A 25,318-nucleotide genomic window follows, 5' to 3' on the forward strand; every position below is an offset into this window, starting at 1 on the left:
AAAATTCCCGTCGAAAGAGAGAGGTTATATATGTGCGTAAGTGCTGGCGCAAATAAATCATGACGTATTTGATTGATTTTATTTCTAGATCATCTACATCACGGCTACGGCTATTTTTAAACTTCTGATACAATGTTGTTACTTCAGCGATGGATGTTGGCAGTAAGTACATTGTGTGGAATAATCTCGGAATATGATTACCAGCTTCATGACAGTATGTACTAGTGCCGATTTCAACAAAGAAATTGTTAAAAAGGTTAGCTAGTTCCTTTCCACCAACCCTTTTGTTATTTATAACAAGGTTGCGAATCGTGGCATCTTTAGTGCTCTTGTTTAATACCTCGTTAATTTTCCTCCACACTTTGCCGCTATCACGCAAGCAATTGTCAAATACACGCTCGTAATATTCGCTTTTGATCTTTTGATATCTTTATTCAACCTATTTTGAAACATTCTAAATTCTGTTAATTTTTCCGTGCTACGTGACTTATGAAAGTTGTCAAAAATTTTGTTATTATGCTTAATAAGCTTGATATGTTCATGTGTGATCCATGGTTTAGACAACCTTTTTTGTTTACGGCATGTGCGTAATGGGAAGGACTCAAAATAATGTTTCTTGAAGATTTTTAAAAATGAATCATAACACTTGTTGCTGTTTTCAAAATTGAAAATTTCCTTGCAGTCTGTTTGAGCAATCTCATCCCTAAAATTTTCTAACGTGATAGATGATATCTCCCGGTACGTGTGTTCAGGCCACTCCTTTTGTTTCAATGCGCTGTTACGCTGAAGCATACAAAAAGTAGGTAAGTGATCACTGATGTCACTGTTTATGACACCAGAGAAAACGTTATTAGGATTTAAGTTAGTAATGAATAAATCTAGCACAGATGCAGTTGAAAGAGTAACGCGTGTTGGCGTTGCTATAACATTCTGAAAACCATTACTCTGCCACACAAACAAAAAGTCATTCGCCCGGCTCGACACCTTTTCAACATCAACATTCATATCACCGCCTATTGTTACTAACAAGCCATTTTCATTGGCACAAGAAAGTAAAGAATCAAAGAAGTTTTAGAACGTGACGACATTGCCGCTTGGCGGTCTGTACAGCACGGCGAACACATTCTTATTTTTCCTAATACAAATTATTTCAATATCACTGGTAACGGTGCTAAATTCGTGCAACATTTCTAAACCTGGTACAGCAACCTGAATGGAGACTCCGCCGCCTCTGCAATTTTTCCGATTTAAAAAGAAATGATTGCAATACGGTAAAATAAAATGATCCGAGTTTTCACCATACCAAGTCTCAGTGAACATGCGTGCATCAAATCTAACACTGCATGATTCTAAATGGGTGATAATTTCGTCAAATTTATACTGAATGGATCTTACGTTTAAATGGAAAAGCTTAAAAAGCCTGTCTGGATTCTGAAATGTGATACCGCGTATGTCCTGAGGTAGCACCCAATTGGTAGCCATGTTTGCAGATGCTGGGAAATCGTAGTGCTCGCGCCAAGCATGCGCACTCTTATCCTGTCGCGGTAATCTTGTCCAGATCGCTCTCGCGTCTAATTGCCACAACGGCTGATGCTTCATCACGACGGGCACAAATGCCACCTTTTTTGACCCAGACAAACTTCCAGCCATGGTCGCGCTTGCGTGCGACTGCCATACCAAGCAATCTCTTCAAAAATTGGCAAAGGTGTTCATTTACGAAGACAGGCAAATTTGCCTCTCTTTCGGAAGCTTCCAGTGACAAACCCAGGTTTCTGTTCGTAAGTTTTCTTTGCTTTGCCTTCTCTAACACTTTGTCTCGCTTTTCGCGCTTTATGAACTCTACAGCAATGTTGTTCTTTTTTTTGTTTTTGGTTTCCACCCTGTGAATTACGTCTATATCAGTGGCGGAGACGGGTTCACTGATGGCCGCACCTATTTTATCAAGGATATCGGTTAAACACTCATTCGGAGTTTCCGCAACGCCCTTAATCTCAAGGTTATTATATAACTAGACAAATTAATAATGCTCACACTAATTTTCCCGCGCGCGCAAGCGGCCAGCCAGGCCGCGACTTAGCCAGGAGGGAAACGCCGAACGAATTGTTTTAGGCGCGAAACGTGAACGATCTCTGAACCACGATAACGATGGTCCGAAGAAACGTCTACTGGAGTAACGCAATAGTTCACGGGGGATGTTTGTTCATTAATAATGTAGGGTCCAAGGAAGCGGCATTCAAATTTCTCACACAAACCGGGTGTACAGATGGGCGTGCAAAGGAGCACTTCCTCTCCCGGACGAAAGGAGACGTCGCGACAAGAGATGTCGTAACGTTGCTTGCGATCTAGCTGCCTGACTTATGTGTTGAAGCGAGCACGTTGACGGCATTCCTCAAGTCTCGAGACAAACTGTTCGGGTATACCGGCCGAGGTGTAAGTTGGGGCATTGAAGAAAGCGGCGTCGGTGGTGAATGTCGGTGAACGGCCGCCAACTAGGTAGAAAGGTGAGTACCCCTTAGTTCGTTGGATAGCGGTGTTGTGAGCAAAAGTCACAAAAAGTAAAAGTTTGTCCCAGTTGTCGTGGTTTGGCCCGATATACATTCATATCATATCTATTAGTGTGCGATGAAATCGCTCGGTTAAGACATTTGTTTGTGGGTGATATGCGGATGTCGTCTTATGAACTGTGCCACAAGCTCCGAGTAATTCTACGATCATTGTTGACATGAAAGTCTTGCCGCCGTCGCTTAACCGTACACGAGGTACACCATGGCGCAGCACAATGGCATCCAGAAAGAAGGTGGCAACGTCGGAGGCCGAACTAGAGCGTAGAGGAGCGGTCTCTGCGTAACGTGTGAGCTGGTCAACAGCTGTCACGATCCATCGATGACCCGCTGGCGTAATGGGCAGAGTGCCGACTAGGTCTATCTCAACGATGGCAAACGGTGTCTCAGGACATGGGATGGGCTGTAAAAGCCCAGCAGGAGGAGAACTCGGTTGTTTCCGCCGTTGACACTGGACGCAAGAAGCGATGTACTTGGCCACAAAGGTAGACATGCCTGGCCAAAAGAAACGGCTCCTAACGCGGTGGTATCTTTTGTGGAAACCCAAATGGCCAGCAGATGGTTCGTCGTGAAAGGCTTCAAGGACTTGTTTGCGCATCGAACGTGGAAGAATAGGTACCCAGCGGTGTCCGTCGGGGTTGTAAATGTAGCGGTACAGCACATCGTTGTCAAGCTTAAATAGTCGCAGTTGTCGACGTAATCTGGCCTTTGGTGCAGAAGTGCAGTGGTGCAGAAGTAGAAGAAACAGGATTTTAAATAGATACAACCGAGAATGGCCCATCGTGACATGACGACCTCCCTATCAAAGAGAGATGTACTCGAAGATAATAGTGGCAGCGGGCAGCGAGAGAGAGCGTCGGTATCTTGATGCTTTTTCCTAGACTTGTAGACAACGTCAAAATCGTACTCTTGTAAGCGCACCACCCAGCGACCAAGGCGTCCAGACAAATTTTTGATTGACGACAACCAGCATAAGGCGTGGTGGTCGGTTATGACCGTGAAGTGGCGTCCATAAAAATGTGGTCGAAATTTTTGGATCACCCAAACTACTGCGAGACATTCTTGTTCTGTGATCGAGTAGTTCTTTTCGGCAGCCGTTAGTGCGCGACTGGCATTGGCAACAACTCTCTCTCTCTCGTGAGGTAGTATCACGCTGTAGAAGGACAGCACCGATCCCATGGCCACTAGCGTCGGTGTGCAAACAAGTTGGTGCGTTCTCATCGAAGTGACAGAGGACAGGGTCGGTGGTTAATGCTTGCACGTGGGCTTGAAAAGAAAGTTCGCAATCATCTGTCCAAGGGAAAGCAGTGCCCGACGTGAGCAACTTGTGCAGCGGTGACGCCACGGCAGCAAAATAACTGATGAAGTGGCGGAAGTATGATGCCAGGCCCAAGAAACTTCTTAATTGTTTTTGATTTTCAGGGCGAGGGAAGCGAAGCACGGCAGCAACCTTTTCGGGATCTGGTCGAACCTCATCCTTGCTTATAAGGTGGCCCAACATTTTTATGTTCTTTCTGGCAAAATGGCATTCCTTTGTGTTGAGTTGGAGTCCAGCGTTGGAAATGCATGTGAAAACTTCGTCCAAATGCTCAAGGTGCTGACGAAAAGTTGTAGAAAAAATAACGATGTCATCTAAATAGCACTGACAGGTCTTACACTTAAGGCCACGTAAAACTGTGTCGATCATGCGTTCAAACGTTGCAGGAGCATTGCATGAACCGAAGGGCTTGACGTCGAACTCGTAATGTCTGTCTCGGGCTGCAAAGGCTGCCTTATCCTTTTCCGCTTCGTACATAGGGATTTGCCAGTATCCGCATCGGAGGCCTGGACGAGAAATATTCTGCACCCTGGAGGGAGTCATTGGCATCGTCGATTCTTGGCATCGGATAGACGTCTTTGCGCGTGATCCTATTAATTGCTCGATAATCGACGTAAAATCGTACAGAGCCGTATTACTTGCGAACCAGTACATCAGGAGACGACCAAGAACTGGACGATGGCCGAATGATGTATCTTTTGAGCATGTCATCAACGTTATCTGCAATGATTTTCCGTTTTGCGAAAGACACGCGATACAGGTGGCGGCGTACAATCGAACTGCCTTCGGTTTCGTTGCGATGTACTGCGACGGAAATGCGCCCTAGAAGCTTGGAGTGAACGTCAAATAAGGCGCTGTGTTCTTGCAGGAGTGCCAAAAGGTCTTCTTTCTGCGCTGTGGTCAGATCGGGATTTATCACGGCCGTTAAAGCAGCGGCAGCAGTATGATAATCAATTGTGGTAGAGAAAGGTGGTGATTCGGCGTGAAACGGTACCAGCGAAGGAGGTCACAGTAGTGCCCTGGGAGAGCACAACTGGCGAAGAAGTAGGGTTGCGAACAGCGACTAACGCTCTACCGTCCTGAAACCGCACCAGGCTAGGAGTAAGGCTAAGCCAACCAGAAATGCAGTGACCGCTCGGTGCAAGGAACACATCAATATTAAGAGTAGGGTCGGAAGTCAGTGCGAGGATATGCTCATTGCCCGCGGGAATGAAACAGTCGGTAGACGTGACGAAACGTAGGCTATGAGCATCGACAGCGGACGAAGGTTCAGTGTCCCTCATATGACGGCATGAGATGAAATCTGAGGCGGAGGACAAAGTCCCATCCCAAAATCATCGCATAGGTACACGAAGACAGCACGACGAATTGAATGTGTTGAAGGATGCCATTAATGAAAACGCGCGCAGTGCAAACACTAGAGGGCTGAACAAGAACTGCACTAGCACAACGAAGGGGAGGGCCACAGAGAAACGTGATGAGAAGGTTTGCAGTATTCAAGCACAAATAAAGAAAAAGCAAGTAGTGACACCACCACTTGTAAAGTGAACACACAAATTTTTATAACGTCAGAACGATCGTATTTGCGTACAATCCTTTCATCTACATTTACTACTATACTTTTCGACAATAAGGTAGCCTCGCCGCCTGCAGGATTATCTGACTGAGCTATGTCGAATGCTCAGTTACGATAGTCGAAAGTTCGAATCCTCTTTTTTTAACGATGGTATGCCTGACTTCGACCTCCTCCAGTGCACTAAATCTGCATGCTCGGAGTGACGCCTGACACTCGGCAAAAGATGTCGAGAGCGAGTGGGGCTATACTAATCCAGATACAACCAAATTAGGAAGGCCCACTAAGCTTCAACAAAGACACACCCTCACCAGAACAGGAATTGGCCTTCCTGCTTCAGTATTCGGCGACCCCCTCCCTGGTGATTTGTACAATTAACCCATGGTCCCTAGTCCCTAGCAGCTGCGAAGCACGTGACTAAGGTGGTGGTCAGACCTGTAATGCAGCAGAGGGTGCTAAGAATCTATGGACCCGGACAAGCCGCCTATATAAGCTGGCCTTGGCAACCTTTAACAGCCGAACTCTGTCGAGTGAGGTTAGCTTAGCAGGACTTTTAAAAGAACTATCAAATATTGTTTGGGATATGAATGGCCTTATCGAGATTAGAAGAACTGGTGAGATTTATACAGTGCCGAGTAACAGCCTCTGCTACAGAAGTCTCCCAGTTAAGATTGGTGTATTAAGATTGGTAAGACTGCTAAGATTGATATTGGTATCTTAAGATTAAGATTGGTATTTTTGGTACCGATGAGGACAAGGGTAAATCAGACAGCGATCTCAAACAAGCTGTTATTGAGAATGTCTTTAAAGGAACCCTGGGAGTGCAAGTGAACACGATCGACAAAATTCATCGCATTGGGAAGAAAAAAGACGGTAGTAATCGGCCGGTAATCATGCATTTTTATGATTCGCGAGAAAAATAGTCTGTCATGCAGAACTGCGGCAAGCTGAAAGGCAGCTCGATAAGCATAAGTCAAGACTATGCTAGGGAAACTGTAGAAGTACGGAAAAAACTATGGCAAAGCAGTGAAAAGGAACGAGCAAACGGCAAAAAGGTAAAAGTGGTACATGACAAGCTTAAGATCGACAATCATATCTACGTCTGGGATCGTGAAAGGAATAAACGGTGTCTGTACCGTACTGGGCAAGATAAGGTTCCTCAATTCAAAAAGAGGGGAAATACTGCTGGCCAGACATTGCTTCAGTTGCAAACTTTAGACAAGGCTTCTGACACCGATAGCGATTCTTCTCGGTCATAGCTCAAAATTGTACTTGTAAACGCCCGCAGCATAGCAAATAAAGTAACTGGTTTAGATTATGTACTAATTTCTCAGAATCCTGATGTATTCATGTTGACTGAGACATGGCTACATAGTGCAATTAGTGACAGTAGTATTTTTGCTCCTGACTACAAGATATTTAGATGCGACAGGGATTCCAGAGGTGGTGGCGTGCCTATTGTTGTGAAAAGTAATATAAACACAGTCGCTCTTGATTGCAGTCTCCCTGAAATGGTTTGGTGCAAGATACGCTGTGCAGACATGTGGTATATATTAGGGACTGTGTACAGACCACCAGCCACACCGCCAGAATTTTTGGATGGCTTGAATGAATTTCTTTGCTCCAACGTAAATGAAAACACAAGACTAATAATGGCTGGTGACTTTAATTTGCCGCATATTAACTGGGAAAGTCTATCAACGGGTAATGTAGAAATAAGGAGCGCCAATAAAATGATCCAGATCAAGTTTTGACATAACCTCAAGCAAATAGCTAAAGACTTCACAAGAGTTACATCAAAGTCCCAGTCATTGCTGGACGTGGTTTTCATATCCAGTAGAAAACCTGACTATACTGTATCAGTTGAGAATGGATTGTCAGATCATAAGATGGTTTGCTTGAATGTACCGCTGGACACAAGAATCTGTAAGCAAGCATATGTCGTGATGTATGTTAAGGATTATGGCCGTGCGAATGACCCGTCTATCCTAGACGTTTTGAAAGAAAAGTTTAATGAATTTGAAATAGTATCAAACCGTGAAAGTGTAGAACTATGGGACCAACTTAAAGGCATAATCAAATACTGCATAGATCATTTTGTCCCCACACGTATAAAGAAATCAAAGCAATGAAATCCACGGATTACTAGGAACATCATACATCTTAAGCGTAAGATAAAAAGATTAAGGAAGAAAGAAAGCAGGGCAACAGAACTTTCAATAACCAAACAAATGCTGAAATCTGCATTGGTGGAGTCTAAGAAAACATTCTTCAAGAAAACGCTCACAAAGTTCCTCAAATGCTCGCCACAGAAGTTTTTGCGATATTTCACAGATCGTAAGGATGAAATAGAACAGATAGCAGATGGCGACGTAGTCGTGACGGAAAAAAAAAGATATTGCAAACGTACTTAATCAGTTCTTCTAATCAGTTTTCACCAAGGATAGATGTGATAGTGACAATGATCCTTTAGTCTGCGCAATACAATACCCAATGGAAGACTTACGCATGACAAGGGAGGGCGTGTTCCAACATACGCTTACGTTGGACGCAAGAAAATCGTATGGCCCAGATGAAATACCGACGGCATTCTTTCAACGGTACGCTGAATGGATGTGGTAATATTTGCAGCTTTTATTCGAAAAATCTTTGCGGGATCATTCAGTACCTCAGGACTGGCGCGATGCCACCGTCATTCCGATATTTAAAGGTGGCAATAGGCTATGTGCAAACAACTATAGACCAGTCTCGCTCCCTTCTGTGCGCCGTAAAATCCTAGAACATGCAATAGCTGGACATATTCTGTATTTTTTTAGAAAAACAACGATTTTTATTTCCAAGTTCAGCACGGTTTCCGATCTGGCCTTTCGACAGTGACACAGTTAAACGAACTGTACATGACCTTTGTAAAGCTACAGATGAATGCCAACAGATAGATGTTGTATGTATAGATTTTGCGAAGGCATTTGAAAAAGTTGCACATCATAAACTGCTTTCCAAATTGAGAAGCCTAGGAATTAGTGAAAACATAGTATTGTGGATTCAGGCATATTTAACAAACTGTTATCAAAGGGTCAGAATCGGGAAAAGTGAATCGCGGAAGTGTGAAGTTATTTATGTCTGGAGTGCCGCATTATTGTATATTAATGATATTCCTTCTAATCTTGATCCTCCTGTAAGAATTAAACTATTTGCCGATGATTGTTTAATTTACACGCGTGTAACCTGCGCGGAAGATCAGATTAAACTAAACAGATGCCTGCAATCATTAAACTCGTGGTGCCAAAGTTGGGGCATGGTAATTAATTTAAAAAAAATCTACATACACTCACGTAAGTCAAAAAACAGAACTTTACCAGATTTGACTATAATATAGGAGAAAATGCCTTGGTCGAGGTACAGAGTTTCCAATATTTAGGGGTGACAGTGACGCATAATCTAGACTGGCGTATTCACATTCAGAATATCTGTTCGAAGGCTTACCAAAAGCTCTGCTTTCTTAGCAGAAAGCTTCCCGATGCGACTAAAGAAATTAAATTGGTCGCCTACAAAATGTTTATACGACCAGTTCTGGAATATGAGAATGCTGTGTGGAGCCCTCACCAAAATGCTTAAAAAGAAAGTGGAAAGGATTCAGCGGATTTCAGCACGCTTTATATGCTCCAAGTATCGCCGTACTGACTCGGTTACAGAGATGATACAGCAGTGTGAATTAGAAACGCTGGAAATGAGAAGAATAAAACGTCGACTCAACCTTTTTTTCCAGATAATGCAAGGGGCATTAAAAATAAATAAAGAACATTATGTGAAAGCGCCTCTAAAACGTGGTTCACGAAAAAACCACAGCAGGGTACTACAACTTATTAACACACGTACGGATGTATATCGGTATTCCTTTTTTCCTGGTGTAGTTGAACTATGGAACAAACTGCCAAGTGATGTTGCGGAGAGTGCGAACGTGCAACAATTTGAGCTGGGTGTCGATATGTTTTTGAGAAATGGTGTACAAATTTTGAATTCTGATTCATGATTGCTCATTGAAGTGCTTATGAAATGTATATGTTCTTCTTCCCTCCCTGTAACGACCCTCATTAGAGGGATAACAGTATGACGAAATAAATAAATAAATAAATAAAGATCAAAACGGGGAAGGATTCCTAATGCACAAGGGCATAAGCAGGCAACATTGATAAATTTTACAGCATTATTGAGAGGGTAGCAGTAGTCGTAATCAAACTTAATAACTGATAGAAATTAAAGGTAGTACAAGCCTACACTCCAACATACAGTCACGATGATGATAAAGTAGGTCAGTTTTATAAAGATGTTGAATTAGTGATGAGAAAAGTACAAACTCAGTATGTTGTAGTAATGGGCAACTTCAATGCAAAAATGTGGAAAAAGCAGGCTAGTGAACAAGTAATTGGCAACTACAGCGTCGATTCTCGGAATGCTGGAGGAGAGATGCTTGTAGAATTCGCAGAAAGGAATAGGCTGAGAATAATGAGCTTCTTTTTCAAGAAGCGTAGCAACAGAAAGTGCACCTGGAAGAGCCCTAATGGTGAAACAAGAAATTAAATTGATCTCATAATTTTTGCCGATCCCCGCATAGTGCAGTGTGTAGAAGTGATGGGTAGGGCAAAGTGCAGTGATCATCGATAAGTCAGGGCTACAATTCACCTCGATTTGAAGAGAGAAAGAGTAAAGTTGGTCAAGAAAAACCAGGTCAACCTAGAGGCAGTAAGGGTAAAAGCAGATAAATAGAGGCTAGTGCTTGCACACAAATATGCAGCCTTTGAACAGAGTGATGATGACATAGAGGTGACGAATGAAACCGCAACTAGGCTAGCTTCAGAGGCAGCAAGTGAAGTGCGAGGCATGACACCAAGGCAACCAGAAGGCAAGCTCTCTCAAGTAACAAAGGACCTAATAAAGAGACGAAAAAGAATGAAAGTGTCCAAATCAAGAGATAAGATAAAATTCCCGTAGCTGTCAAAACTGATCAACAAGGCAAAAATAAGTTATATTTGAAATTATAAAATGAGAAAAACTGAAAAAGCAGTAAGAAATGGACGCAGCCTGAAATCAGTGAGAAGGAAACTTGGAATAGGACAAACCAAGATCTATGCACTGAAAGATAAGCAAAGTAATATCAAAAGGAATCTCGAAGGTATAGTAAAAGCAGCAAAAGGATGCCATACCGACCAATACAGTGCCCTGAGGACTCAGGATAACGCCATTCAAAGCATTAATGAACAGGATACATAAACTCCTCCTATATCTAACGATGAGGTAAGAAGGGCCTTGCTGGACATGAAATGAATTATGGAGTTTTACGTGCCAAATACTTTCTGAAACTACTTTCTGACTGCGAGGCACGCCGTAGTGGAGGATTCCGGAAATTTCGATTACCTGGGGTTTCTTTAACGTGCACCTAAACCTAAGTACACGGGTGTCTTCGCATTTGGCCCCCATCGAAATGCAGCCGCCATGGCCGGGATTCGATCCCGCGACCTCATGCTCAGAAGCCTAAGAACATAGCCACTGAGAAACCATGGTGGGCAAGAAATCAGGAAGAGCGACCGGACAAGATGTAATAACAGTCGATTTAAACAAAGATGGCGGAGACATAATGCTTGGAAAACTGGTGGCTCTCTATACGAAGTGTCTATCGACTGCAAGAGGATTAGAAAACTGAAAGAATGCAAACATTATACTAATCCACAAAAGGGGAGGTGTTGAAAAATTGAAAAATTATAGACCCGTGACTTTACTCCCGGTATGATAATCAATATTATCCAAGATAATCTCCAATAAAATAAGGGCAACACTGGACTTTAGTCAACTGGGGAACAGGGAGGTTTCAGGATCGCATACTCTACAATGAATCACATCCATGTCATCAATCTGATAATTTAGAAATACGCAGAGTACAATGAGCCTCTATATATGGCTTTCGTAGATTACGAAAAGGCATTTGATTCAGAAGAGATAACAGCGTTCATAGAGGCATTACATAATCGAGGAGTACAGACCGCTTACGTAAATACCTTGGAAAATATCTACTGAGGTGCCATAGCTACCTTAATTCTACACAAGGAAAGCAGGAAGGTACCTATAAAGAAAGCGCTCAGACTGGGAGACACAATCTCTCCAATGCTATTGACTGCTTGCATGGAAGAAGTTTTCAAGCTATTAAACTTGGAAGGCTTAGGATTCAGCATCGACAGCGAATACCTCATCAACTTTCAGTTTGCCGATGACATCTTCCTATTCAGCAACACTGGGGAGGAATTACAACAAATGATGAAGGACCTTAATAGAGAGAGCGTAAGAGTGGGGTTTAAGATTACTATGCAGAAGACAAAGATAAGGATGAAAAACCGGGCAAGGGAACAAGAGTTCGGGGTCGCCAGTCAGCCTCTAGAGTCTGTAAAGGAGTACGTTTACTTAGGTAAACTAATCACAGGGAACCCTGATCATGAGAAGGAAATTCCTAGAAGAATTAAAATGGGTTGGATAGCATACGGCATACATTGTCAGCTGCTGATTGGAAGCTTACCATTCTCATTGAAAAGGAATTAGTAGAATAAGTCCATTTTACCGGTGCTGACATGTTGGGCAGAAACTTGGAGGCTGACAAAGAAACTTGAGAACAAGTTAGGGACCACACAAAGAGCGGCGGAACGAATAATTCTAGGAATAACCTTGAGAGAAAGAAAAAGAGCGGTTTGGATCAGAGAGCAAACAGGTATAGCCGATAATCTAATTGACATTAGGAGAAAGAAGAGGCGCTGGCCAGGTCATGTATTGCGCAGGTTAGACAACCATTGCACCCTTAGAGTTACAGTATACGTAGTTACAGAAATGAAGGACAGTCGAGGACAGCAGAAGACTAGGTGATACGGTGAAATTCGGAACTTCGTGGGTGCTAGTTGGAATCGCCGGGAAACGCCTTCGTCCTGCAGTGGACGTAAAATAATCTCATGATGGTGAGGATGATGATGATGTGGCCGATAAAAGGACCAAACGTCGGTCCCCCAGCACGGCAGCATGATGCCCTAAAAATTAAGCCACAATTACACGCATACTTCCATCGTGTCAACGCGAAAAAACTAGGCACGTTGATTAGCACGGGGGTGCATGAGCACGTGCGCACGCGTCAGTTCCTTTATGACTAAGACGCAGGAATGAAACTGTTGACTTGAGGAGGGCACCGAGAGCGGACACATGATTTCCACTTCGACAAAAAAACAGAACAAACCCCAGTGAGGAGAGCCCACGATGGTGTTACAGGTCAATACATGGGAATTGGCTGCTTCGATTATGTATCATCAGCCGCGTGCAATCGTACCCCTAAAAGCTAGGTGCGCTGAAGGGCTCATTGAAATCTTTGCGCACATGGGAGCGGAACAGAACCTGACAGCGCAAGAGAAACTAGCGCAATAGAAGCATCGCACCAAAGAAGACAACTTCAGTTTATCGCTGGCGCTCAGCCTGAGCGAATTCTCCAATGCAAGTCAGAAGCCGATTGTATCACAACGTTGTTTCTAAACGAAGAACAACGTGAAGAGGAACATGAACTTGTGTCTGCCCAGTTTGCACCAGATGCGATTATGCCGGGTAGCGTAGTGTGAAAAGCACGGGACCATTACACTCATCCCAGCGGATGACTTGAACGTCAACTTATACAAGGTGGAAAACAGCTGAATTGTCGGGTTCATGAAGACAACGTGCAGTTTGCCCAAACCGAACAACACAAAGTGTCTCCTAACATGCAGAACATCTGGTGTCATCGATCACGTGATTGTGCTGGCATAAATTCCATAAACGGGCATCACTACGTTTCGTTCTTTACGGTGTCTACGCCTCGGCTTTCGATAATCCCTTCACAGTCTGCAGCGCAAGACACGCAATAACACACGAGTTGCACGCCTGCATCGATGAAATTACAGTACAGTAATAAAGAAATCCAAGTGTGCATAAAGGGTGCCTTCAAAATGTACATCTGCAGTAGTAGATGACCGTACATTATTGCCAGAATACGGCAGTGACCATTACAAAACTTGTTATAAGACGTTGTACTAGGTTGTCGAAAAATATGCATAAGGCCTTCGGCTTGATCGTGCTCTGACATTAGAAAAACACATAAAATAATGTAGGTATCATCACTTTCCATACCTTTAAAGGAATATTCTCTTTAGATAGGTTCCAAAAAAGTACGTTGAATGCCAACTTTTTTTTTTGAAATGGCAGAGTGTTTGTACGCCTGTTGTTAATTATCGTGATATCGTATATATCAGAATAAGAGCAAGTTTTCATATTCAGTAATTTGAAGGTGCCGGACGCACAAATAAATTTCAAAGCATTATCAGTAATAGTGTCCAAGTGGAAAAAAGGGGATATATTTATAGTCATATCGTAAGAAGCCAACAAACAATGACCCGAAGCGCCACATAGGGGAAATTATCTGTACTTCTTAATTGAATTACAGAAATGATAAATACATGGAAATGAAGGAGCAAAGTGGGACGTTGCTCGTCGAAAAGGCCGGACGTGTGTCGAGTGACCTCCTGCGCAACAGTTTGCAATGTGGTGAGCGTGTTTTAAATGATGGATTCGAGGCCCAAAAGAGGGTAGATGTTTTGCTAATAGATTTCTTTCGCATTTACCGCTAAGTCGCCAGTGAATTTTACCTGTTTTTTCGTTTGCTATTGAAGAAGCACGAATACGGGGAATGGAGGCGCGTGCAAGCGTCTTCTTTCACAATTTTACACGAGAATGTAAGCAACTAAGAAAATACGATCGGACTGATATGTCATACCCGAACAGGAATTCCAAAGTTATGCGTGGCGGTAGATGCCTAAAATGTCGCGTTTGGAAAAGCTAGAACGACAGTATGAAGTAACCGGCAAATGTACTTCGTTCGTTTTACGCCCAAAATAGTTTCGCACGCCCACAGTACTTGATTCATAGTGAAAGGTTGGTCATTATTTCTACCGCAATAGTTACACACTTTCTTACCTTAGGCGCACAACAAGATTAATCGTAAATTGCTGTGTAAAAATGCATCTACCGCGGTTCGAAACCAAATATGGTGGTTAGCAGCATACTGAATAGGCCAATAATTTGAGGCGCGGACATATGAACAGCACGGGTGACCATTGTAAAAATGGGCAACGTAATTCAGAAAAAGTGTTGATATACTCCCATTATAATGATTGGTAATAAAGCTAACGATAAAGAAACGCAGAATACGTCTTACGGCTTCTCGTCGCGTGGCAAAATTTTCAGGTGCCAACAACTACGTCCAAAAATGTAGCGTGAGCCACCAGGCAAGTCCTTCATGGTAGTAATAAGCATTTATTTGCAAAGTACTTGGAAAAATGTGATTTCGCATCCGTTTTACATGTTTGACCCCTTGTCTGAAGGCAAAAATTCTCTTTCACTGGTGGGTTTCGCTTTTCCTTCATTCTTCGACTTCCTGCGCACTTTTCGACAGAAGTCCGCCCATTGCATCTCAATTACCTGACAGTTGGCGCTGGCACTGTTGCAGCACCTATCGATGGTTGCTTGGCGCTATATTAAGTTATTTGTTCCAAATAAACATGCTAAAGGCTCACCAAGGACAGCACTTTTGGGCCGTGGTGTTTGTGCTTGGTGTTCAGCGGTGATGGGCAAGTTGGCTCCCGAGGATGCACCACCAGGTCGTGGCTCCAGACCACAAAGGCCTCCAGCCTCCTGCGCACATGGTCGTGCCGCATCAGTTCCACCGCCTTTGAGAGGATACAATATTTTTTGCCTAAATTCAAATTACCCTAAAGGTGTTCGGGTCTCAGAATGACATGCTCATCGTTCTTTATATTCATGGCATTTGCTACACAATCCATCCTAAGGTGCAGTGAAAGCCTCGTGCTCCTTCATGTGTACAGTAGACGGCACACATTATCGTATAGTGCACGCAATTTAGAATTTACTTCTATGATTTCTAATGCCGACTTGGCTGTATTCTCGATTAGTTTCATTACTTTACTAGTAGTGGAATACCACATTACCACTGCAGTGATATCTCCAGAGGGAGATGGAAAGAGTGACAGTTATCAATAAGGTCGTTTAGGATGTGCAATTAGCTGACAATTTCCGGCAAGAGATTGTGAAGGTCATCGCAGTCAACAGGAGAGATGATCTAATTGTGTAGAAAATGATTTATTTCGTAATGGTAGTGTATCATTACGAGAACACAACATTGGCAGGCGCCAAAGGTGTTTGTGAGGGAAAAAAATTTGCGCATTAGCCACAGTGGGAGTTGCCCAAATAAGCGTAAACATTGTGCCGCTTCCTCGTCGCCACGCTGCCCGGTGTCATTATCAATGCTATGAAACTTGATCCCACCAACACAAACGACAGCGCTACGGCGAGACGACCTGCTGCCGACAGAGGCACAAGGTTAATTGATGACGTAAGCAAACCACTGCGCTGATGACATTCCGATCATTATAGGTCGTTATGTCTATTTAGCGCCTTATTAATGCGCGTTGAACCATTATGAACCGTGATCAACCGCACTCCCGCCAAGGCTGCGTCCTGCGTGGTCACGTGGACAGTATCTTTAAATCCCTGTGCGATGGCGACAGAGAGCGCCGACTGCTGACAGCCTTCTCTGCTCTGTGTTCTCGCCGCTGAGTTCCCGTCGGAGAGGAAGCAAGAAGGCGGATTTACTCGCTGCGGCTCACGTTATATTTAAAGCGGTCTTCTTATGGGAAGCACGGACGGACGTATGCTTTTTCTCGCTGGCCAAGCATAGAAGCGGTTACGCCTTTATTATTGAGGCGTAACCTTTATTATTGAGGCGAGCGTGAAAATGTGCATCTTGCTTCTTTGTTAACGCTCAAGTTTCTGCCCCGTATGTTTGCGTTACTGAAATGCAATTATTGTACGCTTTTGTTTTCAACGACAGTGTTAAGCTAGCAGTAAGGATTTTGTAAAGACTGCCGTATGCACTTCAATCAACATTTATTTCTCTGGAAATTTTGTTCTCTTGATCAGGGTGCACAGTCTGTAATTGATCTAGATAAATGTACTCCTGCACACTCTAGAGGCTGACTGGCGATTATGAATTCTTGTTTCTTTGGCAGGCTATACCGAACATTACTTTCGTCTTCTGCATCCTTATAGTAAACCCAACTCGCGCTTTCTCGGTTAAGGTGCTCAGTCATTTGTTGCAGGTCCTCTCGAGTGTTGCTGACAAAGAAGTTCAACAAAGAAGCTCGATCTTAGTTAAGAACCGAGCAAAGAGCAGTGGAACAGAAAATATTAGGCGTAACGTTAAAAAACAAGAGCACAGCGGTGTGGATCACAGAGCAAACGGGGATAGCCGATATTCTGCCATTAGGAGAAATAAAAAGGAGCTGGGTAGGCCATATAGTGGGCAGAGTAGGTAACAGGTCGACCCTTAGGTTTACAGAATGGAGCGCATGGAAAAAGAGCGCAGTCGAGGACGGCAGAAAGTTAGGTGGCGTGATGAACTTTGAACATTCGCAGGCGCAAGTTGGAATCCGCTAGCGCATAACGGGGGTAGTTCGCGATCACATGAAGAGGCCTTCGTTCTGCAGCGGACATAAATATAGGCTGATGATAATGAAACAGCACGAGGTATGTTGCGGCTGATATCTTACGCAAAAGACTGCCAAATTTTCGGACCTTGGAGGAACGCAACTGTTTTTGCAACGTGCCGCGGAACCGCCCTTCTCCCCCCCCCCCCCCCCCCTCTGGTTTTTTACTTTTTTTCGCCACCGATGTGCGTATCCTCAGCTCCGCGATAATTTCTGCGATGAATAAATTGGACGGCTCTGAAATGAGAACCAAGCAAGCAGTGAACTCGTCGAATATAATAAACATTGTAAAATCAACCAAAGGGGGAATTTGGTCGGATTCATTTAGGCCTCTCGTGGAAGCCGCTTTTGGAACCCCGGCCTTAAGCATTCTGAAAGCAAAACTCCCCTTAATATTACAGGATTATTTACAAACTGCACCATTAACCACCGAAGGATGGCGTTTTGTTGCTGTGCGGCCATAAAGCTTCGCCTTGAACAGACAATATAAGAATGTCTTAATGGTGGGAAAATACAACTGTAATTCAAATACGCACTGTGCGTAGGCGTATGGCGAGAAGTAGGCGCTCCGACGGTCCTCATCAGCCGGTAAGATAACAGAGAAGAACTTGTCTCTTCTCTTCATGAACTCGTACATGGCCTGTAGGAGAGATCCCACGCTGGTGAAAACACTTAAACCGTGTCAACTTTCATTTTTGATAAATGTGTTCACTTTGAATCAGTGCACACAACTTTCCCCTTCGCTATTCGATCTGTGGGGCACTCTGTATGTGACAAGGATAAAAGTACTGCTATATGGTGCACTTGTATGGGTGTGGCGGTCTGGTCATGTAACTCGACGTGAAACTTACAAACAGGACGACGGGAGACTAAATTCATCGGAAGTGGCAAAAGCTGGTTGAAGGCCAGCTTTTTGTGGGGAAGCATTTGTGGGGAAGGCGCTTCCTGAGCGTTTCTTCAACCAGAATGCATCTCTATCGGCGTTTCAAAAAGCGCTTCTGGTGGAGGACACGTTGGCGCACTGAGGAATCACGCACGCCGAAAGCTGGTAAGAAGCATAATGGGCCCAAAGTTCCTGATTGAAGCTTCAAATAAAATTCAAAGAAAGTATGGCGAATTATTTTGCTGAAGTTCGTTTCTAACCGAAAAGACTTAGTGAAAGCAAATACCTGACTGTTAAAGGCCAGAATACATGGAGCGAATATGCGACGAATAGTTGGCGTCGAACGCCAACTATTCGTCGCCCGATGAACATACGGCGTCGCGCCGCGGCAGATTTTCTGCCGCCCGAACTTCGTCGTGAAAGTTCGCTTCATGTATTCTGGCCTTAAGACGATGATCATCTCGCCACATGTGAGCTTACTTGCGTTCACATACAAAGAGCATAGGCAAGGCAAGGTATCCCGCCAGCCTTCTGCCCAACCAATCGTCCATTCTCACTGTCACTGCGATAAAAACAAAAAGCAGAGAAGAGCAGCCCTGCACCGCTCAGTGTACGCACTGCTGCTACTGCGGTGGATGAAATGTGTGAGTTCATTGATGGCACCACGGGCTAACGATATTCTTAATCGTTTACTGCCTTGCGACAATCCAATCCTTCAATTAGTGGACCACTGATCAGAAATAATTCGTGGGGGAAAGTGCCGATGATGTTGCAAAGGAATTATTGCGATGTGGTGAAAGGTTTGCAAAACAGTGAGAGAAGCAATCTGGTATGGTGCTTGGTGACTGAGTGGAGGAGGAAACAAGAGAAAGTTGGGTGGTCAAGGTGTGACTCAACCAAATCGCAGGGTGTTTTAAAGAGAACGCTGTATTTCATAATTATCATAGGTGTGTCTTGCCAGAATTTCAAGCCTATTCAATTATGGGCACTGCAGATTCTCTGTTGACTGCTTCTCTAAAGCTTTGATATTCTGTGCAATAACTACAGTGTTTAGGAGGAGTGTCTCCAAATATGGAGCACGATTCAAGAACGAGATATTTACCGAAAATAACTTCTAACCTAGGCGCAACAAATTCCACACGAAAAGATTGTATGTTACACCGCATGCTATATTCACACACAAAAGAAACATTCTGTAGTAGAAAATAAACGCCACAGTAAGTACGGCAAATTGCACAATTATTTAAATGGAGAAGGATGACACTTCGTATTAAATAGCACTTATAACTCCTATATACTAGGAAATTTCTAACTACTTCGCTAATGAGTCACAGTTTTAATGAAAACCAATATGGAGATAGTAGCGAATGTTTACACTTATTATAAATAGAGTCGATAAATCGATCACCAGTGTCTTGCGCTTCCGCGCACTTCAATACATGCGGCTACAGTGCGAAATTTTGTAAGCTCACCTGTTCATGCCCTGCTAGTTAGCTTCGCAAGAAACATCGTACGGCACCACGATTACACAACGTTTCGTATGAGGGTTTTCAACTAGATCGAAGTATTCGCTTAATAGGCAAATGTGGTATAAAAAAACACTTCACAAATGACTCCGACAGGTCGACAAACCCCTGCGCTTCCAAAAGATCAGAAGAACCGCTAATGAGTTTATTTATGCTGCGCAAGTTCTATTTTATGTATCCTTTGGCGCCATGTATCATATACATGGATTACAGTTACTACATGAGCTAGCGCTCAAAGAGAATCTCGGTAACCGTACTGAACACGGCAAAAAAGCTCTGAATAGGCGGAATAGCATGAAGAGCAATGAATTAGGCGTCTTGGCTGGCTGCTTCTCGCGCGCTGTGTACCCACAAAGACAAACTCGTTGATGGTATAGTCTGAGGTGGTGAAACTCTCCGGGCGGTCAATGTGCACCAGGAGGCCGTCGAAGTCAAACACGCGCAGCCAGTGTTCGGCGTTCGCCATGAGCGCTGAGCGCGCGCCCTCGGTGCCTTCGACGGGGTGCGCGAACAACCGGCTGTCCGTGTCCGGGCCCCCCACGGCCAAGAGAGCGCGCAAGCGTACAGGGCGTTCCTGCTGTCGCTTCAGTGCTGAAATGGCGCTAAGTCCGGCTGCGTAGCAGAGGATCAGTAATATAATCAGCACAAGTGGATGTATTATTCTTCCGCTGTACCACTGAAAATGTGAAATTGTCACATTCCTATGGATATGCTAGTTTGCGTGACAAAATTTCTTAAGGCATCCCCACCCTTCGCGACAACTTCATACTTCTTTTTGTCTGCATGCATCTCAGCGGCGATTGGCCGCTGTCACAGTGACGGCATTTCGTTTCCCAAAAACACGCTAACTAGGAAATCATTCTTTTGCTACCGTCTTATGAGTGGAACCGCCTTCCGAAACTTATAGACGGCATGATGAGTAATCAGTACTTGTGCGCTACTTTAGCAAACTGAATTTCGCACTGACTCACACAAGTCAGCTCAGACAAGCGGTTCCTTGCCACAGTCCGGTTTTTCGTCTGGCAACATCGAGCGACTATGCACGAGGGACAGCCGCATCGACTACATATTGCACCACCGGACTGTGGTGAGTTGGAGCACGCCACCGCAACGACGGTGGTCACAAAAATCCCCTTCTTGACGCAGGTTTTCGTACTGCGCTTCGTATTGTCGCTTGGGCTGAGATTCCATGGCAGTCACACGTTTCTGGCTAACACCAAAGCGCTCCCGCCCAGATGCTACCCATGGCCCTGAACGATTCTTCGCAAGTCACCTCACACAAGCCATTCCTTGCCACAGTCCGGTTTTTCGTCAGGCAACATCGAGCAACTATGCAGGAGGGACAGCCGCATCGACTACATATTGCACCTCCGGACTGGGACGAGTAGGGGCACGCCACAGCAACGACAGTTGTCACAAATATCCCCTTCTTTACGCAGGCCAGTTACCTTCCGAACGCGACTTGTGTTCGCTCTAGAAATCGCTGTTTTCTTGCGGTGTCGTGCTCCCCTTGTGTTATTGGAACTTGTTGTCGGCTGTTGTGTGAAATGTTATCTCTATACATCAATGCTAAAACAATTATTCTGCTCATGTTGCCGTCGGGAGATGTAGAATTAAACCCAGGACCAAATGACGTTTCACCGCCGTCCATTCAAACTATTGCAAAGGCCATATCTCGCATAGAAACATCACAAAGCTCTGTTCTGTCCGAACTTTCTTTAATCCGAGCATCACAGTATAGCATCGAGACCATCGTGACCAGCCTTTCAGCTCGCGTTGACTCCCTGGAGAATATTTTCCAGTCGGCTCAGTCAAACGAAATAGTTTTAAAGGCGGATGTGAATGCCAGCCTTGCAAAACTTTCCACTGAAATCAAAGTTCTTACTGAAAAATGCGATGATGCAGAAAATCGCCTGCGTCGTTCAAACTTACTTTTTTGTGGAACTCAAGACACAATGGGCGAGACGGCTTGAGCCCCAGAGAAAAATAGTATCAGTCTGCTCCGAGAAACTCGGTTTATCCGTTAGTATAGACGACTTGGAGCGTGCACACCGACTTGGCCATCACCAGCAGGACAAAACTAGGCCTATTATTGTAAAATATGCAAGATTTAAAGATAAATAAAGAATTCTTGCAATGGCTTCTAAGCTCAAAGGCACGAATTTTTTGATTCGCGAGGACTACTCAGCCAGAGTTCGACAGGCGCGAAGGAAACTCAATCTTCATGGACCACAAGGTGGCAGATCCCTTAAAGTTCGATTTGACAAGCTGCTGCTTGATGGCAAGCAATTCACGTACAATGCTGAATCTGATTTTATAGTTGAACTGAGGGCATAGCGGTCACTGCGTCTCTCCAGGCATGCGCATCCTTCTTCTGCCCCCCCCCTCCCAGACCTGCGTCTCCTCGTTTACTGTCCCTGTTTATCAAAATATGTCGGTCTTGCTCGCAAACGTGCAAACTTATCTGCATAAGAAAGACGCCCTAGAATCAATTCGGAAAGACAACAATACTGACCTCGCTATTCTTACGGAATCTTGGCAGCATCCAAATATTGCTGACCACAAGCTACTATATGATAGCCTAACACAAGCTGTTCATAGGCTTGACAGGTTGTTGCGCAGCGGAGGCGGCATTTTTATTTTTGTGAAAGAAAGTGTTCCTTCATATGTCACCAAATTCAACTGTGAACACCAAATTTGGTGTGTAAATATATCACTTCGGTCAAGTATGACTGTGGTAATTGCTTGTTATCGCGCTCCTTTTGGAGTTGAGCCTTTTTGGAGTTGAGTATTGATGCAGCTTGAGAATTCTCTTGGCTATCAGGATATAAGCGTAAAGGCCACGCACTCCCACATTGCGGTGTTAGGCTTTAGCACGCTGTACCACCCATGACGCCATAATGTCCTATGTAATCCACCGGACTGAGGAGTGCTACGCGGTGTCTGGATTCGGCTAAGATTTTAAAATATAACTGCGGTGAACGGTCAAGTGTACTGTTGCGCTGTCTTCAGGATCTATCTAATTTTCATTCCTGGATCAGCTCAGTTTTCCTTTTTCTCTCTGTAGGATCGGCTCACTCGGCGAGAAAGGAGCCGATCATACAAGGCGTATCCCAAAGATGAAGGCGAAAATGATTAGCTTTAATAAAGGAAGTATGAGCTTGACCGTCGATATTTTTTTTGCAATTAGAATATTTAGGTACGCTTGTTATTTCAATGCGTAACTTCGCAGAGACACCTTTGTCTATAACTAGAGCAGCAAGACTTTGCAATAGTAAATCCCCTGAATATGAAAATGTTCCTGTTTTATGACAACACAACTCATAAGCTTAATTGTAATATCATCATAATACTGTCTACCTCTCGCTTGCGTGGCGCTGTCTCTGAAAGCACGTCTATTCTTCTATCGACAATAGTGCTTTTCCTTTCGTCTCAGATTCGATATTACTGTATAAGATTTCTAATGGTTTGATTCTTTTATATATCCCTGTTGCTGTCATATCCCCAATTAATTTACCTACTTCTGATTGATAATTTCTAATTGGGCCCGCCACTAGCCTTGAGTTAGGGATTGAATAGATGGTCGTTCTACATGCAAGATATTTTGAAAGGAAAATAAATAACTAAATTAACTAAGGACGAAGAATGCTAGCTGCTCATTTCCACGTCAGGACAGGTGGTCCTATATGCCGGTTTGTCGTCTTCGTGAGTGTTCCCATCATCTACACAGCAACAAGCCTGCTTATTCATTCCAAAACCTGAGCGCGTAGGGAAAGAAACTTCGGCTTTAAACACTTGTATTTACTCTCGCATAGACTACCGCTTCACGGCACACTTTGTTTCTTGCGCCTGCTCACACTCCTCTGTTTCAGCATCACCCCATGTCATAGTCAATCATATCGTTTCACGCTAGGAATGCCTGGTAAACACCATGGCAAACACTAAATGCCTGGCAAACACAAACACCACGTAGCATGACTAAAGTGACAAAGCAGATATCCCGTTAAAGCTCGTCAGTGTTCTTGAGCTGCATGCAAACACTGAAAAAAAAGCTTTCGCGTACAGTACCTTGTGATGCAAGTCGTTTAAAAGATCACATTGTGAAAGCACACCTCAGAAACAACACGTAATTTATATCGCCCCAAATTTAGTTAACATACCAGTGTGATCAAATGCGACCGCGTGGATAGGACACGCTTCTTCACTTCCGCGATTTCACCACCAATGACATTTGACGCTCACAGATTTGAAACGCTTCGAAAGGTGCCTGCTCCTAGCATGGCCGCCGCCCAACAAGCCATGTTGAAAACCGCACTAACGGTGCCTCGACTTCTAAGATGACAGCGACCTCCATTCAAAAGTTACATCAATGGTGAGACCATTGAGCCACAAGTGCAGGAAGCGCAGGGATGAAGTGCTGCAGAGAATCCAGCCAACCCGAACCTGCATTGACTTAGCTGGCTTTGCTATTCAGTGATTGTGCGGCGCCTTGTGCCATTATAAGTACGAAGAAGTATCTCGAAGGACTGAAGTACATTATAGAGGAAGAGCGGTGTTCTAGAGGCGGCAGCTCATATGCTGTATGTTGTCAAGGTGTAATGATTTAGACATGACAGCTTCTTGGATGATTGCATAGAGTTGAAAACGGAAACTTCAATGCGACGTTTATTCGCAGAATAATTTTTAACGTAATTGCTCGGCGCTATTTTTGTCATCAGACATATTGCATATATCTCATATTACATATTTCTGGTTATAAAAAGGTCAACAGCTATTTAACGTCTAGTGAATAAATATATCTGGTTATACTTCCTCAGTGGAAAATGTGTCATGATTTATCGCTGCGCTTGAGAAAAATACGGTAAAACATGTGCACTTTGAGCTAATATTTGAAAACGACAGCTGCGCCCGACCGTACCGGGTCCAAAGTCGAAGTTAGGCTTGTAGCTCGTCAGGTTCCGACCACCACGGCTGAGGCCTAGGTAAGCGTAAACCACGGACGTGCACTGGGCAGTGGGGATGTCTCGAGGAAGGAACCGCCATGGCCGTTCGTCAACCCTATTGTCGTACACGCACCAGAGTGGCTTCACCCGCTCTTTGTACATGAAAGAACCGCAGCAAAGGCATGTTAACGGGGCGTTCGAACTTCACAGGTAGCGTTCTACGGCGGATAAACGCGTGTTGCTCAAGGCAATAAAAAAAGCTTAGTCTGGTGCAGTATTGTGTCCGCCGATTTCCATCGAGCAATATCTGGTGTTGATGTATGCTCTCACACTATGAACTTCTCAGTTTCATGCAATTGTTTTTCAGTCACAACATGAAACCCAGTTGGCCGTCTTCATTTAAGACCTCAATATAAACAGTGACTGACGCAATCTTATACCATGATAAAACGTTATATAAACTATCTCACCAATGCTTTCTTTCTGGAAGAATAAAACGCCGACCTCGGCCCTATTGTACTTGGAAGATTGAAACAATTTCTTACTAATTGCTTCGAGCCTTTGCTAATTAGCGAGTCTTTGCCTACTACCCCAAACCAATACCCACCGCGGTGGCCGCATTTAGATGCGGGGGGATTATGATAACACTCGTGTACCGGGCAGGTGCAGGTTGAAGCACCCATAGTAGTGAAAATTAATCCGGTCCCCCTACCCCCGTATGCATGTTAGAAACATTTGTAAATCTTTCCTTCCCCTTTCTTTCTTCCTTTACTTCTTTTTTCTCTCGCGCTTCTCGACGAGGCCAGAGGCAATAGTGTCACGTGGTGGTGACGTTGAAGAACACAGTAGCAACAGTGTGAAAGACAAAACTAACCTTTATTGGGCGAACCTGTGCCCACAAA

At 44.1% G+C, this 25,318-nt stretch overlaps 1 protein-coding gene across 1 annotated transcript in view; it reads right to left on the reverse strand.

Moving 5' to 3' along the window:
* LOC126523729 (endochitinase-like) overlaps positions 1 to 24,578 on the reverse strand; it is a 50,027-nt gene extending 25,449 nt beyond the window's left edge. Inside the window, exons 1-4 of the mRNA XM_055066847.2 lie at positions 24,392 to 24,578; positions 19,826 to 20,085; positions 17,601 to 17,704; positions 15,076 to 15,193 (exon numbers count right to left, since the gene is read on the reverse strand). Coding sequence (XP_054922822.2) covers positions 15,076 to 15,193; positions 17,601 to 17,704; positions 19,826 to 20,085; positions 24,392 to 24,578 — 669 coding nt within the window. The remainder of the gene's footprint in view (positions 1 to 15,075; positions 15,194 to 17,600; positions 17,705 to 19,825; positions 20,086 to 24,391) is intronic.
* Between the last annotated feature and the right edge of the window lie 740 nt (positions 24,579 to 25,318).

The sequence above is a fragment of the Dermacentor andersoni genome, chromosome 6 (genome assembly GCF_023375885.2).
Source record: "Dermacentor andersoni chromosome 6, qqDerAnde1_hic_scaffold, whole genome shotgun sequence".
NCBI lineage: Eukaryota > Metazoa > Arthropoda > Arachnida > Ixodida > Ixodidae > Dermacentor > Dermacentor andersoni.